The 19,348-nt window shown below is 46.7% G+C and overlaps 2 protein-coding genes across 3 annotated transcripts in view; one reads left to right on the forward strand and one right to left on the reverse strand.

The window, feature by feature from the left end:
• Positions 1–9,803: 9,803 nt before the first annotated feature.
• On the reverse strand, positions 9,804–11,701 carry LOC149342436 (uncharacterized). The gene is made up of 2 exons (XM_089546798.1): positions 10,417–11,701; positions 9,804–9,826 (listed from the first exon to the last, which is right to left on the reverse strand). Exons 1-2 carry the CDS (start codon positions 11,615–11,617, stop codon positions 9,804–9,806), a joined length of 1,224 nt encoding a protein of 407 aa, XP_089402924.1. The 5' UTR covers positions 11,618–11,701.
• A 2,085-nt stretch (positions 11,702–13,786) lies between these two features.
• LOC149342437 (guanine nucleotide exchange factor DBS-like) overlaps positions 13,787–19,348 on the forward strand; it is a 245,758-nt gene continuing 240,196 nt past the window's right edge. Inside the window, exon 1 of one of the 2 annotated variants that reach the window (XM_089544754.1) lies at positions 13,787–14,043. The gene's annotated coding sequence lies outside the window, so the exon portion shown is untranslated. The remainder of the gene's footprint in view (positions 14,044–19,348) is intronic. The other variant, XM_089544751.1, reaches the window with a different exon arrangement.

Genomic DNA, 19,348 nt, shown 5'->3' on the forward strand with positions numbered 1-19,348 from the left:
TTTCTCGAACTTGTCTCGTCCCCCCCCACCCCCCCCACCCCCCCCCCCAAAAAAACAACAATTGGTTCAACAAGGCTTTCCAAAGTGAAATTTCTGGTTCACTCACGGTTTTCTGCGTAAAAGCGTTAGTAGTGTGCAACCACTACTTATAGCTGTTGCACAAAAAAAAAAAGGAAAAGAAAGGAAATAGAAAAGGCAGTGCTTTTATACTGCACCTTCTTTCCTTTCTGCGGCATAAGTGCATCATCCCAGCGAATGCCTGCATGTAGAGAACGGGCATGAAAACTCTGTAGATATTGCGCGCTTTTGTGATATGCTGCCGATAAAATACTCGCCTTATCCGAGGGATAAGCTTCGCACATGCCTGCCTTTCGGTGTAAACCTCGCGAAGCACCCCCGATGCCGAAAGCTCCATCTGAGTGCAGGCTGTTTGGAAGAGCCCATCGCGCCTGCATGGCAACTGGGACGCGTTTATCGACAATAAGCAGGAATATGTGTGTATTCAATGTATGTACTATTTTTAAGTGCAGTCTTCCATGTGCGTTGCCTCAGCGTGAGAATCAAACACTTCTTTGTTCCCGAGCAACGCGAAACTTATATACCCATCCGCAAGCTCAGAGATTTTTCATTTGTACAGTGGGTGAGAAAGCCTGCTCGTGCTGGGCAGGTTTGTCTTTGTTGAGAAACAACCACATTTCCTTCTTTTTTTTTCTCCCTTCTTCACAGCTTGCTTCTCTTCCCGAAGCTGCTATAAGATTGTGGCTTCCGATTTTGGGTAAAATGTCTGAACCGTTCTAAAGCCAGATGCAAGTTTAAAACAGTATCACCTAACCACTACAGGACTTGCTAGGCAGTACAGAGTCGATCACACTTGTCTAGAGTGCTCGGACGGTGTGCTGCAGAGCAAATTAACTGAAATCTTTTCGCATCAATTGCCAGCGGTAAAGGCGCTGGTGCCTGTACGTTCACGTTTCTATTCAGCTGCTCTCCAGCGCAAGCATCATCAGTGAAAGTCAATACCTGCTTCATACTTTCTCTTCATTCCCCCCGAACGGAACCTTGCCAGCACTCTAGACAAGTGTGATCGACACTGTACATTCGGCAGAGTCGCCAGCCAATGACTGAAGTTTTAAATGTGAGAGGCAGAATATTGTTGTTAATGGAAATAATGTTTCTGCATTTTGAAGGTTATCTTGGAACTTAAAATGTCAAGCTACATTTAAAAAAATGTGAATGTATTACCTTTTAGATTAACGAATCAAAACGACATTCACCAAAGACCAACATGGTGCAGCGAAGGAACAGCACAGTGCAGTGGTGAGGCGGACAGCGGTCAACCTATTAAGGCGAAAGCCTTTAATGCCTCATACTGTCGTGACCAAGGAATGTTAGCAAGTGTACATGTCTGCGTTTCGGCGTCACCACTAAAAGAAAAAAACTGTGTCGAGGCTGGGAATCGAAACAGTGCCTTTGGCATTTGATGTGCAGACGCTACCACTCCGTCACGAAGGCTAAAGGCGCATCTAGTGAATGCATGGGTTTCATAAATAAAATAAAATAAATCAAAAAATAAAAATAAGAAAAGAAAATAAAACAAATAAAAAATAACAATAAAGAAAGAAACAAAAATAAAATTAAGAAAAAGAAAACAAAAATAAAAAAACAAAATGTAAAAAAAAAACCAACAGTGCGCCAGGAAACTTTCGTCTTGCAGCACTTTAGATAGCTGAAGTGCCCCCTGAATTTTTGCTGATGTTAAGATGCAATTCGTTACGAGAGTTTTGACCCTTTTGATTTATGTTTCCCGCAAACCGAGTCGTATATAAACAGGCTATTTATAGGCTGGACAGTGGTATGAAAAAAAAAAGTCAAACGGCGAGAGTTGTGAGGTTGTCGTAACTTTTAATCGATTAAGCGTTAAACGCAAAGTCGTGCGAAAAACTTGGACCACGCTTAACCTGTCCTTAAGAGTACAATGCGATATCATTAGAAATCCCTCCCGCGCAAGTACTCTTCCTCTTTCATAAATTCATAGATCACGGGGACAGTGCACGTTAAAGAACCCCAGGTGGCCGAAATTTCCGGAACCCTTCCACTACGGCGTCCCTCATAGCCCTAGTCGCTTTGGGACGTTAAACCCCATAAACCAAACCAAACCATAGATCACGGGGAGTCCTCATATACCACTACCGGCGCAGTGGGGCAGCGGTAAAACGATGCGCCACTGCCCTGGAAGGTGGCTGTTTCTATCACAGCCACCGGTGGGGCTTGTGAGGCTCAGGTTGCTCTTCCCGAGCTCTCGTAAGGCTCATACTTACACAGATTGTTCTTTGGGAGGCTGCCTAACTCTCGCCCAATGAGCTGATGTGCAGTGCCATGGGGGCAGGTTGCACTTACATTCATGATGGGTTTCAAAGCGCGACAAGACACAGACGAAAGGAAAATAACACACACGACAAGCGCTTACTAGCAACAAAAAACGTTTATTACAACGCTGGGAATAGAGGTCACAGAAAACATAAAGAACCATAAAATAACAAGACAGAAAAAGAGAATAGCCGTTACTATCTAAAAACGCTCGTTCCTTCTCCGACAGCAAAATTGAAGGCTCACTGACACAGCCCTTTGTCTTAGCAATATGATATGTCTTGGCCTTCAGTTTTTCTGTCGGTGAAGGAACGAGCGTTATTAGATAGTAACGGCTAATCTCTTTTTCTGTCTTGTTATTTTATGGTTCTTTATGTTTCCTGTGACCCCTATTTATTCCCAGCGTTGCAATAAACGTTTTTTGTTGCTAGGAAGCGCTTTTCGTGTGTGTTCTTTTTCCTTTCGTCTCCGTCTTGTCGCGCTTTGAAACCCATCATGAATGTTTACCAACTTGCCCAACTTTTTGCCCTCCTTCAATGCACTTGCATTGAATTTACTTGAATTTATTTCACTGTCACCTGTTTTTTCGTATCATGGAGGGACGGGTGTCGGCTTTTCTCGTGAACGGGACATCAAGTGTCATTTCATTCAAAGTTTCCATCAGGGTGTTATTGCAGAGCGTCAAATGAAACGCCTGAAGGGCTGGCTTGCGAAGAGATGCGGTTCTCGTGAAAAACTTTTCCTGCGCTCTGAGAAAAACAATAGAGCCGCCAGACACTCTTAGTGTGCCCTGCCAAACGAAACTAGCCTATTTTAGTGCGTACGACGGTCTATTGGCATAACCTTTTCTTTTTTTGTCGGACCGGTTTGCAGAGGGCAAAAAGGTCTCTAAACCATGCAAACAGTGTTCTACATATAGGTTTCATATGGCACACCGCGCCGCTATCTTAATATAAGGAGCGCAAAGTTTATTGTAATCATTTCGTTTGTTAGTTGGCCGCTCTATTTTCATGCCGACCGGCGGCACTCAGCTTGATACTGGTGATAATGCAAAAACAGCCCTGGCACGTGGCTGACCTTGAAGACGGATTGTGCGTGCAGGCGCACATCAATCTCAAGGTTTTCATAGCTGTTTTTTTTCAGCATTGGTTACGGAAATATAAATAATCACTTTATTGAAATTACAAGCATTGATAGTTCAGTTAAAGTTGTGCAAAATTATCAAAAAGTACTATACTGTCATAAGAAAGGTAGCACTAGCATAAAACGGTTAATGCGGAATGAAATTCTCATTCCTGCTCACAGGTTTCTCCTCCGCTTCGAGCACTGGCACATGCTTCAGCTAGAAGTTTAAATTCATTCCTTGAGGTATTTTAGAAGGTCTCCAGAATCGAACACACCTTACCTACTCGCTGCCAGTGTTTCGAAAATATCAGTGTTTTTTATATCACACCTGCATGAATGTGTCTTTTTCCTTTGCACTCACCTTCACAGTTTTCAAGTACTTTTTTCTGCATAGTTCTTTCTTCTTAAGTGGTGGCCTAAGGGCCTAAACGCTCCTTACGAAATAGGCTAACCTGTATAGAGACGCTTATAATGTCTGCTGATGGGCCCTACAACCTAAGCAGCGCAGAGGCTTAGTTGTTTGGTGTTCCTCTTCTGAGCCCAAAGCCATGGCGGCCGCACCTCGATGGAGGCGAAATGCAAGAACTCCTCTGTGCTGTGTGGTGTTAGAGCACATTCATGAACACCAGGTGATTTAAACGAACCCGGAATCCTCCATTGTAGTGTCTCTCATAGCCACCACATGTGTTGCCTTGGTAAGTTAAATCACACATACCATACCGTACCATACCATACCATACCATACCATACCATACCATACCATACCATACCATACCATACCATACCATACCATACCATACCATACCATACCATACCAGTGGTTATGGTGCTCGGCTGCTGACCCGGAAGACGCGGGTTCGATCCCGGCCGTGGCGGTTGAATTTCTTTGGAGGAGAAATTCTAGAGGCCCGTGTACTGTGCGATGTCAGTGCACGTTAAAGAACCCCAGGTGGTCGAAATTTCCGGAGTCCTCCACTACGGCGTCTCTCATAGCCTTAGTCGCTTAGGGACGTTAAACCCCATAAACCATACCATACCATACCATACCATGCCATACCATACCATACCATACCATACCATACCATACCATACCATACCATACCATACCATACCATACCATACCATACCATACCATACCATACCATACCATACCATACCATACCATACCATACCATACCATACCATACTGAATGCTACGCTCGTGGTGCAAACAATCTCTATTTGAGATACGCGGCGCAGTGTTCGAATAGCAACGATTACGCCAATGATACGACTCCTTATTTGTTAGCGTGTTCTTCACGAACACTGCTGATCGGCAATAAGAAGAAAGTGTCAACTCAAAGGGAGGACAAAATAAAGTTCACCAGTATCTATTGATTACTTCGTTCCAAGGACAAACAGGCTACTTTCACTGAAAATGGAGCTTTTATAAGCTATACAACGCTTTTGTCCCAGGAACCTGAAAGCAGCTGCATCCGTGCAACATGACCGAGCTCATACGCTTAGAGGTCTGCATGACTATGCGCGACGACCCGCTGCGGCGCCTGCTTACGCACAGCCATTTCGCTTCCTGAATAAATCAGCAAGCAGTTTGAAGACGCTTACCGCTGTTCGGCGACGAAGGTCTAATGAACTCTGGTGAGAAAAGGAAAGGAAAAAATAAGTTGGTTGGTTTATGGGGTTTAACGTCCCAAAGCGACTCAGGCTATGAGAGACGCCGTAGTGAAGGGCCCCGGAAATAGCTGCAAAAAAATGTTCGCATTTAGTGAGAAATTCAAAGGCGAAACAAAAAACAAAATAAATTCTTAATTGCCATGTAAATAATTTGTTTTATTTCGAACACATGAGCGGCAGATGAAGCGCATATTTATCTTATCAGCTATTAACTGGAGCCATCATTCGTGAAGCTGGAAGTCGTACTTGCGTCAATGGCGGACTTATGGATCGTTCTTGGTGGACGGAAACGGTTCGGAAGGAGTGTCCTACTTATACAAAGCATTTCTTAAACCTTATTAGTCCTCCTAAAAAAAATCTAAATTTCATAGTTTTCTCATTGAAAATTAATTTTTAAAAAACTTCTGCCACTCTGCTATGCACTGACGTTGCAGTCGTTGTCCCTCCCTCCTTAAATCTGTCGGTCTGTCGGTTGCTCAATCAATCAATCAATCAATCAATCAATCAATCAATCAATCAATCAATCAATCAATCAATCAATCAATCAATCAATCAATCAATCAATCAATCAATCAATCAATCAATCAATCAATCAATCAATCAATCAATCAATCAATCAATCAATCAATTGATCAATCGATCAATCGATCAATCAATCGATCAATCAATCGATCAAAGGTCAGTCAGTCAAGCTACAAATAAATCAGTCAGTTAATGAATCAATTGGTCTGATTTCAGCCTGTACGAGTTGAAACAACATCGTTTGTTCCAATATTTTTTTGCAGTTAGGGTCATTGAGAAGCAGCACTTATTTTTAGTTTGTGTGACATTACCAGCCTTCATTACCGTTGACCTAGTGTTGTTCGGGAAAAAAAATTGGCTGAAGGCTTAGCTTGGTTAAGCCTGGCTGATTGCGAAAGCAATAACACCTGGCTGCGCTTGGTTCTGCTGGTAGTTGGACATGGTTTCCCGTATAGTGCAACTCTGGTCACGACTTGGTTCTGCTAATATGGTTACCCGTATGGATTCACTCTGGACACAACATGGGTCTACTGTAAATGCGCTTTATTTATTCCGATGAACACGCTTTGGTGAACCGTAAAGAAAGGGCTTTTGGTCTGTACATCGGTGATGACATAGTCGTCAGAATGCCTCTACATAACTAAATCTAGACTGCTACTCCATTGGGTGGTACTCTTTGGTTGTAGGGGGCATAGCTGAAGGCAGTACTTCTCGTCCAGAGCTGGTATGAATTCAGGGTCTCTTGTAGGATCTTTGTTGCAGTCTCCCGTGCAGATGACCATCCGTTTATCACTTCGCCTCGGCAGCCCGTTCGACAAGATGGCAAGAGCTGCGTCGTCTCCTGTTTGTGGAGCGATATAGACACCAGATACAACTAGGTCCAAGGCATGTAGTTGTACACACAGTGACTCTCATCGGTCCGTCGGTACCGGCGAGGTTACTACGGAAGCTTCTAGTGGCTGTCGCACATATATTGCTACACCTGCATTTCTCGTTTGGCCGCCTCTCCTGGCCCCTCCAACACAGTTAAACCCAGGTACAGGGGGTAGGTTACTCTTACAACACCCAGTTTCAGTAAACACTAACACATGGGCAGACGTTAGTAGTGTGTCCATGGCTATGGCTTGTATGTGTGTAGCTAGTGATCTCACATTCAACATGACCACTGTAATGTGACTGTTTGACACAAGTTGTTCACATCGATTAAATGCCGTGTCCAAGCGATGTTTCTCCAAGCGTTCAAACTCGGCGCGTAGCATCTTGTCAGGATTGGGTCCTCTATGCGTAAACTTGTGGCACCCCTCTTTATTGGTAAGGTAGAGCCCCTCCAAGCTTGTAGCTCTACTGAGGGCTACGTACACAAGCTTCTGAGGATGGTTTGAGGCATATTCGTACACTACTGCATCAAAGGTTCCCCCTTGTGATTTATGTATGGTGATAGCACTGGCAGGTATAAGGGGGAACTGAGTTCGCTTGACCGACATGTGCTTGACCAATTTGCCTATCAGTTGAAACTGCATAGACACCAAATCTACAGGTATCCATTGGTTAATGTGGCGCCCGTATGCACGTTGAGCAAGTTTTGCTTTAGCTATGAGCCCAACACCTGGTGGACAACTCAACCAAACTCTGCACGGTTCTTCTTGGGCATCATATTCAATGAGTCTCAACGTGCCCACCATGCCATTCACTAATCCGTCTGTAATGTCCAAGTCGCGTATCAACATATCAGGTTTCTGTTCACACAAGACGACCACCGAAGGTAAGTTTCCCGTCTCAACGCGACTAAACGTCTCCAAAGCCCTGATGGCCAAGAGTCTTTCATCGGGTGATCTATAGCCAATTACCACATCTCTAGCAACATGTTCTTCTTTGTTCCGACAAGCCTGAGCAACATTCTCATTGTAAACGTCAACTTTGTTGTTACTGTAGTACAGTCGAGCTGCGTCGAAACACTGCGCTGCAACTTCATCTGGATCCATAAATCGCGACTCCAGAAGTGCAACCTCAACATCTTCCAAGACGTGACCATCGCCAATCTTGGTTAATAGTGTCGAGAAGACGGCGTCACTCTAGCGGATAATTTGAGTCAAGGGGAAGTATTGCAGATGATGCCAAGGTAGAACAACAGTGTTATACACAGCCCCGGCCGATTTTGGCCGCTTCTATACCTCCGATGCTCTCACTGGTGGTAATTGCCTCATGTCACCGCATAGAATGACATCAAAAGCACCGAACGGTTCTGTCATCCTGTCGGACCTGATTTCACGCAGCCGTCCATCCACTTGTCGAAGCAAATCGGAAGACAACATGCTGACCTCATCGATAATGATGCATCGCACTCCTCTGAACAGGGTTCGAAACGTGTTAAGATCAGAGGCCGACAATCCCTTCTCATCACGGCCTGACGTCATGACGATCTTAAATGCAGAGTGCACAGTTACACCGTTCAATGCAACGGCCGCCTTGCCAGTGGTAGCACACGCTATGTACGCATTTACCCCCGATATCTCGCCATCGCCATATCCAATCTTTCGACATTTACAGTAGCGGTTATACACATCCATCACTAGGCGAAGTGTAAAGGTTTTGCCACATCCCGCAGGACCGGTAAAGAAGATCCGAAGAGGCTCGGAGTCCGCATTTGTGACGCGCTGAATCACTTCTTCGATCAACATTCTTTGCCGGTGGTTTGTCATCTTGAGTCTTGCATAAAATTCATGCAAAGGCATGCAATCTTCGCGTTTCTTAACAGCTGGACATGATGCAGCCACCACGACGCTAGTCACTGTGCTTTCTGGCACGATATCCGTATTATCATTCTCTTCGACCAAAGTGGCACAACCAGTCCGCTTTTGGTCTTCTTGCACAACGAAAGGAAGTACACCTTGCCCAGTGTTAATGTCACGTATGCACTCAAGTAGGTGAGCCTTGGTTACACCGCTAGTGTACTTGGCCTTTACCTCCATAATTCTCTCCTTGTTCTAATCGAACATCTGTTGAAAGGCATTTCCATCCAGAAATTCATTTTCCTTCCTAAAGGGCAAGTATAGCATAACATGTTCCCTCTTGTAATTGACGACATCGTTCATGTCATAGTCTCGGCATCTTAGGATCGCAGTCTTTCTTCACTCCGTTCCTCTGCTTAGGCTGTAATCCGTCATAAACACTGCAAAGGTCAAATGTTCCATGTCTGCCGCTCGCTCCTCGTACTTTTCCACGGCAGTCTTATGCCATATGTCAGTGCTATTGAGCTCCAGATGTTCGGCATCCATTTGCCTAGCAGTCTTTCTACTCCGCACTCTTTCTTCTGGCCACACTGTATTCACAAAGATTACATCGGTACTGGTCTGGCTCATTTCAAAGTTTAGCAGCATCCAAGCCGCCTCCTGTGCAGACATTTCAATAGCATCTATCATTTGGACACCAACTTTTCTTAACATCTGCTCATACGTAAGTTGAACCTCTGGATTCTCGCTAATGACACTCTTAATCGACCGGCTCAAAGACGAGACACCTCGATTGGCTTTGTTAACATACTCCACAACGTAGGCTGCACACGCATACACGTCCAAGATGATCTGCAAGTACATATTGGACTTTAGCACACTGGCTATCCAGGGGTTAAATGCGTTAATGTTGCACTGGTCCAAGTCACGTTTGAGCATCATAGTCGGACGTGTAAGACCACTGCGAATCACATTAATGTACTCGTAATAGTCTTCAATGGCATGCTGATCCCACATTGATTCGTAGGTCTCATACACCGTAGTGTTCAAGGCTTCGTGTAGCCAATCTCGTTTCTTCTTCAACTGCTGACATCGCTCTTCATCCGGGGCATGGGCCAAAGTGGGAAATTGAACCGGCAGATCTTTCTGTTTCCTTTATAGCAGGTATGCGTCTGCTCGTGGAGTTGGCTTCTTGGCCTCTCCAGAGCATCGTGGTTCAGTGAAAGCAGACGATCTGCGAGTTGGAAAGTCTCTGGCATTCCATTGTTTATCACTTCTTCGTTAGGTGCACCGTTTAGCCAAAGAAGAAGGTGGGCATGGGCGCTGCCGCGGTGTTGAAATTCAATCCTTTTAAAATACTCGACCACATGGTTCGGTTTAAAGGGGCTAATCTTCTTGTTGCACAAAATCTGCAGAATCACGCGTGCCATGTGTTCAAAGTATACAGCACAAACCACCGGATCTTCATTTATGAGCACCGCTGCGTGGTAGCTACTCATTTCCTCTTCATCAATGTTCAACGTAGAAGGTGATGCTTTTAAGCTTTTCAGTAGTTCAAGAAGGCGAGGCCAATGAACTTCAGATGCCGACAGTGTGAGAAATGCAGTAGGTTTGCCCAATTGCAGAATCATGACAAACAGTTCCGCTTTGCGGTTATGCCAATACTGGATCGTATTCGGCACACCTTTCATAAATCCCGTGTCTCTCTCGATTAAGTTTACCACTTTCTCGGGATTTTCCACATCTGCCCTGGTTAAGCCTCCAATTTGAGCCTTGTTTCGAAACATGACGTTCAAATTGTCACACACACGGTGGCGAATGATCTTCATGGCCATATAGAGAACATGCATTGGCAAGGCTCCCCGTCTGTCACTTCTTCTAATTTCTGACGCAGCCATGGTAAAGACTGTAGGTTTCGCTTCTGGTTTGATGTTTCTAGCATGGCCCAAATATATCTGCGGAAACGACAATTCCTCAGCGTGGGTATCATAGAGGATACTTATTGGCTTCTTCCCTTCGCCTGGTGCAGTTGTCAAAGTTAAGTCTTCGTCAAAGACCATTGTATGCTGATCCGTAGTTAATGCAACGGCTTCTGCCACGGGATCAGCAACTTCTCCCTCATCACAGTCCTCCAACTCAAACTCGTTGTCTTGAATTTCGGCAATCATTGCGTTCAACTTGACCATGTCGATGTTCACATCGTAATGCTTATAGAGTGGAGAATCTTTAAGTACTTCCACCCAGGGTGGTAGCTGTTCGCGAGAAACTTCATCGGCCAGATACACGGTCTTAGCAAACAGTCGCCTCTTGATATTCACAAAGATTACCTGCTGATCATCCACTTGTCGTGGCAGTTGTTGCAGCATTTCATCCGTGTTTACCTGAACATTAACTATCGGCCCCTTGATGCCAAACTGACCATTATTCCAGTTCATAAGTCTACGGATTTGTACAAATGGTATGCGAGGAGACAGTAAGCGCTCGGCTACAGGGTTTAACCGCGCCAGTCCTTCTGGCATAGGTGGATATTTGTAACCATTGGACACACTATACAATGGTATCTTCTTCTCTCTTAGACTACATTTGCAGGTATTGCACACCATTGCAGTGGCTAAAGTCTCTTCATCCCACTGTGGATACGCCTTTCGCAAGGTAGGAAACATTACTTCGCTTACCGAAGAAAGTTTATCCTTATGCCACAGCCGCCCGCACACGGAACACTCGTAACCAAACGGATTGTTCGTAAGGCGTTTCTCGAATTCACGCGTAGCAGACTGGAACTCGCCAACTCTTATCTCTTGTTCTTCACGTCGCTGAGCCACGATGTCACCGTCTCGAATCACCACAATTCCCTGCTCTTTCTTCTTGGCTGTATACTGCACTCTTCTTTTAGCAAGCCGCTCTTCTTTCTCTTCCGGCGTTTTTTCCGCACGGCGTTTTCTTCTCTTGAGATTATATCGCTCCGCACTACTCATACATTCTTCTTTGGCATTAAGAGCGTCCATGAAAGTACCCTCGTTTAAGCTTGACTTTGAACTTGTAGATGCACCCACACCAAGCCGGCGTACTCGCCATTCTGCAGCATACGCACGTTTCTGCGCCAACCGTTGTTCCCTTTCTTCGTCTGTTTCTTCGGCACGGCGCCGTCGCTTGGCCGCGGAACACCGTTCCAGCCTCGCCTTGTACGCATCCTCCGACATAGCACAGCACTGCGAGGAGCACAGCCGCAGCCCCGTTTTATCCCAGTCTAGCGAGCGTCCTCACTCTGCAGCTGCGCCGGACCGAAGGATTGATACGCTCTGACATAGACAGCGTTGTAGTCTGAGTTGATTTGGAGGAAAAGAAAGGCGCTTTACCAACTATGTGGTTTAGTGGACACCTCAATAGCAATTTAAGCTAATTGCGGCGTTCATTGATGCGCTCTGACATAGACAGCGTTGTAGGCTGCGTTGATTTGGAGGAAAGAAAAGGCGCCTTACCAACTGTGTGGTTTAGTGGACACCTCAATAGCAATTTAAGGCAATTCCGGCGTTCCGTGCAGCACTCAGGCAAGGCGCCTTACCAACTGTGTGGTTTAGTGGACACCTCAATACCACTTTAAGGCAATTCCGGCGTTCCGTGCAGCACTCAGGCAAGGCGCCTTACCAACTGTGTGGTTTAGTGGACACCTCAATACCACTTTAAGGCAATTCCGGCGTTTCGTGCTGCACTCACGCTTTCGCCTTTCACTACTGTAGTCGCTAAACTTGCTCGTAATTTGCTTTCGCAACCTTCCGGGCTTAACCAAGCTAAGCGTCTGCCAATTTTTTAGCGTTTCTCGAAATCACGCGTAGCAGACTCGAACTACCCTCCGGAGCGAAGGATGAGCCTCCATCGATGAGACGGTTGGTTGGTTTGGTTGGTTTATGGGGTTTAACGTCCCAAAGCGACTAAGGCTATGAGAGACGCCGTAGTGGAGGGCTCCGGAAATTTCGACCACCTGGGGTTCTTTAACGTGCACTGACATCGCACAGTACACGGGCCTCTAGAATTTCTCCTCCAAAGAAATTCCAGCCGCCGCGGCCGGGATCGAACCCGCGTCTTTTGGGTCAGCAGCCGAGCACCATAGCTACTGAGCCACCGCGGCGGCCCATCGATGAGACGAGTTGGGCCCCCAGCAATTGCCCCAGCTCTCCTGTTGTCGTGACGTCACGCGGTCACGTGGTAGCGCGCCGCAGCTGCGCCGGAGCGAAGGATGAACCTCCATCGATGGCAGAAAAGTGCAAGCAGTATTGCTTTCGCAATAAAAGTCGGAGGATTAGCTGCAGAGATTTTACGCTACGCCTTCTACTTGCTTACACAGGCACGTACACTTTGGCACCCTCCTGTCCACATGTGTGCGAGAAGCAGGTATGCGTTGTGGCAGTGTCAGTACTTACGCAGGGAAATTTCGTAGTGTGCTTCGTTTTCAATGAAATAGGAAATCAGAATAGCAGTTACACCGTGAATGCGCCAGAAGCATTAGTTGTGTTTCTGTGCCTTAAGAGAGAAACAAAAAAACACGCATCCTAAATAATTGAACATTCCTGGAGATGCATCAGCACAAGCCCAAAAGGTGTTGCATAAATGCAATTTTCCCGGGTGGAGGTTTTGCAGTTTTTTTTTTTTTAATGGCAGCACGACACGATGATTTCAAGATGTCAGTAATTTTTGCAACGGCGCTTGCAATGCGTGTTAATGATTACTGAAGAGATAGCGAAAGTTCAGAAATAAGTCGTTGGCTTCAGTTGAGCTGGCTTCAGACAGAAACATTGCGCACTAGTGCTGCCGGTTTTTTCAGAGTCGGTATGCTACGTTGTTTTCATACTCTTTCAACCCTTCGGGCTATCGCTAATATCGGGGTAAACTGTCAGAAACAAGTTTTGCATACGCTTCCTTCAAAGTCAGCGCGTCCGCTCTTTCCCTCTCCCTTGGTGGAGGAGAAGAGAAGCTCGTGCACGCACGTGACCTTTGACATTTGGGAACTAAGGAGCGCGCGCGCATACAGACGTCACTTGTCGCCACGAGTTCCCGCGACGAGCGCTCAGTTGCAGCCGCGTCGTGTTAACGTCAAATTTCGCGTCCGCGTTCGTGACGTCTTCAAAGTTCCTTCTTTTCTCTTCCTTCCAGCGGCCGACTCGAGCGCTAAAAGGTGCGAGGAGGCGATGCCGGCGGCGGGAAAGGGAGCCGGAAGCGCAGTGGACAGCCAGCGTCGCTCTTAATCCAATTCCGAGCGGCGAGGCCGCCTTTTTTCCCGGGCGGCGCTCGAGTTGGGCCCGAGCTCCGCCGCTGGGCGCCCCGGTCGCGGGCCGCGCAGCAGCAATCGATAGCGGCAGCAGCAGCAGCAGCGGGAGCCTTGGTGGCAGCCGAAGACGCGACGATCTCGGCCGCTGAGTGATGCCGTCGTGTGCCGGTGCCGTGCCGTGCGTCGCGAGGCGGCCCCGCCGAGCCCTGTCAGCGGACCCCGCGGCGCCGTAGCGTCCCTGCGGGGGCACGTCTCCCAGGCGGCACCGTCCATGCACCTCCCGCAGTCGTCGTCGTGCAGCCGCCGCTGATCGGCCCGGAATTACCGGAGCAGCAGCCCCACGCGCGCGCGAAGGCTTACCCCGTGAGTTGTGCTGCTGCTGCTGATGCTCTCTCGCTGGCCGCGGCACTTCCTCCTTGCCGTACTTGCCCCTCTCGATTGGCGCATGGACGCGCGCACGCACGCACTATGCGGGCCGTTCGAGGCACGCGTCGCGCGCTGTCACTGCGTCCCTCGCTCGTCCTTGCGGTGTCGAGCGGCGGCGGGAAAGCGAGAGGCCGGGGAGCGTGGCTCTCGCGGCAATGGCAACGCCGCACACGCCGTCCACCCCGCCGCTCTCCCAGTTGGGGCGTGCGCGCACGCGCGTGGTCCTCACAAAGGGACGCTCGGGCTGTAGCGTCGCCAGCGCGAGCACGCGCTTTGGGTTTGCCGCGGAAAAATCACGCGCGGTTTTGTTCTGCGAAGGTGAATCGCTGGGAAGTTGCCTGCATCGCGCAGCGACCACGTTTTGCATCTGAGATCGAGACCGTAATGCACTCAGGGTACAAACTCTCGTAGCTGGCCTCTACTCGTCCGTCCTCGTCCGCTGAGGCGCGTCTTAGCGTCACCCTGCAGACGACATGCATGACTTTCGATAGCCCTGTGAATATGTGCCCGACGATTGCAAGCGTACGTTTGGCCGCATTCCCCCCTTTCGCTGCGTGGGAAGCGGTGGAGTGTACTGCACTCTTGCTCAACGCGGAAGTGGACCCGTGTCGTCATTTCAGGCATTGCAACTACTTGACGGCTTCTGCGTGGACTCCAGGAAACACGCGCAATCGAACGTCGTTGCATGTCTTTTTAAGATCTCGCGTGCCTGTTTGCACAGTTGCCTCCCGAGTTATACGTACTTCATTGTGGGAGCCGGTTAGCGAACTTCACTGCGAACGATACGCAACATTTCCCGGATCACTTTCCTTACTGGCAAAATTGTATCTTCAAGAGTATATTGCTGAAGGCGCCAGCCATTTAGTGTTATATTGCTTTAACTCTCTATGTGCTACTAAATCACGCGATAAAACTATCACCCGAACACCAGTCTGTTTGTCAGCACAGACTCTTTCGTGAATGAGGCTCTCCTGAAAAGCGCATGCACCGCTCCAACACCTACGAAATCAAACACGCAAGTGGTTCGCCACGAGTCATGGGTAATGTTCACTTTCGAAACGAAACGGCGTTGTTGCGCTTTCCGGGCTTTTAGTACTTCCGTAGCTCTCACTGTCAGGTCAGCACAACCAATGGACGCATCAACGGAGGATGTAACATCCACTATCTGTTTTATGTCCAGAATTCATCTCGATGTGCTGCCACTGATGCTTGGTAAGGCTGCCTTCTGCTGGCTTTTATGTTACTTGCAGCATTCAATTCCTCTTTTTTTTTTCTTATACACGCTTACGTTTCCCATACCTGGCGCAGCGCAGGTGGGTCGCAGTGTTGTCTTACGCTGATTCATTTACACAGTAGTGTCAGTTCTAGTCCGTGCAAAGTGACACCTAACAACGCCATACATACTGCTAGGACACTCTGGCGATGTATTTCTGTGTATAGTTTCTAGTAATGATATATATGTTCTCGTTTAATTATAAAAATAAAACGACTAAATTTAGATAGGATAAGGCATCTTTGTGTGCCAATTTTCACATGTTGACTCATTCATATATGCCGCAATAAGTTTTCATGTTCCTTTTCCTCTTTACGCCCAAAAAGAACGGCCAGTTACTGTAACAAATAACGTTTAGGACACGAGAAATACACTATTCAAACACCAGGAATATTCGTATGCAACACGTTTATCTCTTGTACGTATAATTAGATTTTTCGTTTTTTATTTTAACCACATGCATACTTTACAGCTGGTTTAAAAGACAAATATTAATGCGCTCATATGAGCAATGCTACAACCGTCCGTACTGTGCAGCCTTAGTTCTGAGAGAATATGGGTAATAGATAGAAGATTTACTGCTACGCACATTCTCCAGGCTGGGAACCTTTTTTTGCGTTAGAACGACTCGCTAAATACCCCGAGGGAGCGGCTCACTATATCGCGTCCCATAACCGTCTCACGCGAGAGAGCACCGGCACTGGCGCCTGAGGCGGGCCAAGAATTTCTAGTTCAATTTTTTTTCCCTCGGAGAGGTTCCCGGTATCACTAATGAGGCGCGTCGAACGAAACGTGATTTGTTTTCCAACCGCGTTGGTTCCGCACCGACCAACTTGGGGAGGCCAAGTCTGTGATTTATGCGCGCAGCGGCTTGAGGACTTGAGCCCTCCGCTTCGAGCGCGACGGCTATACGCCTATTTTGCGTTTCATTGCTGCTCTGAAGCATTTCCAGAGTGCTACATTGAATGCCGACAGTTTATGAACACACTGGCAGATCTATGGTTGGGCGACACCTACCACGGCTGTTCGGGAACGGTCTGACGCACGCTATATCGCAGAGCAGATGTGAACTAAATGTGCACTATTGCACGTTATGTCATATGTTACTTAGCACCATCTTTAGTTTATGGATTTGAGTGTTCTGAATATGAGCGCACAATTCTTGCTATTCATGAGTAAAGCGATTTCTTTTTTATGGCGTAGCATTTATGCAGTCAACACAAAGTAAATGCGTCGCTGCTTTCAAAGCAGCACTTTTAAATGCCGAAATGAGTTCCAGAGCGGGCACGCGCTTAATGACAACGATTTCAGTTCGTTCTGCAAAGTTCTCCTTCATTACAATACAGGCCCATACTCACCGAGGTATCAATAGAGAGAACTTATGTATTTTTAAGCGCACCCTGCGTACAGTGCGGTCCATTGTTAAAGAGAACATGCGATCGCGTGGCCACCGCGCTTCGCGAAGTCCTGTTGCCTAGATGCGGCGAGAATGGGCGGCATCAGGCGGATGCGCGGAAAGACCAGCCACCATGCCTACTGTGCATACATTTTGTGCTGTCAATTCTCGTACGTTCTGGGCGGCAGCGCTTCGAAAAGCGCGGAAGCCACGCGATCGTATGTTCCCTTTAACAATGGACCGTACTGTACATGTCCCCCTTGTGGGTATGTGCCATTCATCAAGGGCACAACCACAACAACAACTACATGAGTTTCTATGGGCCGTCGGTGCCAACGCCTTTCTACAAAAGTTGCGCGAAACGTGTGGCATGTGCATCTGCGTCTTCTTCTTTGGAGTTTCACCGGCGTCATATGCTTAAGAAGTATGTTGTACGGGACGTTAGTTTATCGGGCTTACTTCATTCGTGTTTCAGTTTCGCTAATATCTTTCGCCTCACAAACCGAGGCTGCCATAACCTTGAACTTCAGTCATCAGCACGTATATATTTGTTCTTATTTCTTTTTGATTTTGAATTTGAGGCCGGGAAGCAGTTTTTTTTTTTTTTCCAGAGGGAGCCGCAGGCTGAGCTCAATTTTACCCTTGGTAATAAAAAAATAAAGGAGTCCGCACGAATATCCTTCTTCACACTTTTTTTTTTCTCGTAGATCCCTTTTCCGCAGGCCGTTCGCAGCTTTTCCAGAGCGTGCTAAATATAGGGACGCTGGCAATATCAGCTGTGAAGTTTTCTGTGGGTCGCATATAATAAAAAAAAAAAGTCTACCATCCCATTTCCCGGTAATCATTTCCGTAATAACCCTGAATGTGGACCCTTTTTGATATTGATATCAACTTTATATTCACTGTATGTTCACTGTAGCGCTTTTCATCATATTTTAGTGAAAGGTCTAAGGTTGGAGGGGCGGTATGGCGTTAAAAGGTGTTGAGCCCTTGATAACAAATGCGCGATACTGTACATAAAAATGAAAACTGCAAAACAGTGAGAAAGTTGCTGCCTGTAAAGCGTGCTTTTTTGCAAATAATATAGTGTTGCGGCAAAGCTAACACTCGGGACAGCAAGAGCGGAGTTGTTCCAACTTTATGTACGCTGCTACCAAGATAAGCGATTTTCACTCCTCGCTCAGTATATTGCGTACGCATTGAATCAGGAGCGGAATGAGGGCTTCAAGGAAAACAGACCGTAAGTCTTTGCCTCAAGAACTAACTAGCTGTCGAGACGAAGGGCCGTTTGGCACTCACCGAAGGAATATCCAGGATGTCTTCATGTAGAGGCAGTTACATCGCTGTCCACATGTCTCTTTATTAATCTCCAGTTTGTAACAAAATAAATAATAAATGCAACCGCCACTTGGTTTTCCTCGAGACGCCGTAATTTGAGATACAGCAAAGTAATTTAGAAGCACGAATTAAGTTTTTGTTTTCTAAAGCGTGCTTCTCCGCAAAATTAGTTGAAATGAGGTAAAGACGGTAGAGCAGATGAAGGAGTAATGTTGTTCGAGGGAGACGACGAAGAGTACAGACTAAGGCAGAGGTAGCAGTCTGTTTTGCTAAGCGGTTGTGAGGCCTTGTTGATATAGAGGCCATTCGGGACGCATACACGCAGGTGAAATGATGCTGCGACAGCGCCGACTGTCAGAAATATCTTAGTGCAATAACATTATAGGTTGTGGGATCATCGTTTAAAAACGTGTCCATTCTTGAGTAAGTATTGTTATTGAAAAAAGAAGCTTGTCATTGTCTACGAAACCGTGCGTTGCTCTAACTGCATCTCTATCCAAGTGCGTTTGATTTAAACAACTGCAGATTTCAACGTGTTAAGCTACAAAAACTGCTCCCCTTTTTTTTTTTTTCCCGAAACCAACTCAGAAAAAAAATTATCATTGAAGTCGTACCGCAACACCGTTAAGGCTGCTCTATGCCTTCTGTACGCCGAGGCACTGAAAGAGATCGAACTAAATAGCGCACTTTGCTGGCTGAATGAATGTTACTGTATTTAAACGTAGGGATGAGTGTAGGTAAGGGAGAACATCAAGGTGCAAAAATGTAACCAACACGAAGAAACGCCGATCGTTTTTACGCACACAGCAGCAGACCAGCGAAGTATAAAACTCAACAACGTCTCCGAAATTCGCCATAACCATAAATTTGGAGCAAACACATAACCCTATGACGTATAGGGCGACTGTGTTCCAGCGACTGCAAGAAAATAAAAAAAAGCTTTTATACTTCCGCAGCTGTTAAGGTGAAAAGGAACTGGAGCTTAACTTTTGGTGATTTGGCCTGGTCAGTGGTGTTCGAGCAAAAAAAAAAAAAAAAAGGGAGGGGTGGTAAAGAAGAGGAGGATGGTAATATGAAGCTGAAGCGCACGCACAATTAATTTCTTGGGAACAGACGGTTATTTCGGCAGTAGCTCTTTGTTATCGGATGAAGAATATAGAAGACTGACTGAGCCACCTGCTATTGTACCCAAGATTTTTCAGCGTAAAATTAGAGGTCAAGAGTGCGGAGATTAA

Source organism: Amblyomma mixtum, chromosome 5 (assembly GCF_055824585.1).
Source record: "Amblyomma mixtum isolate Tamu chromosome 5, ASM5582458v1, whole genome shotgun sequence".
Lineage (NCBI taxonomy): Eukaryota > Metazoa > Arthropoda > Arachnida > Ixodida > Ixodidae > Amblyomma > Amblyomma mixtum.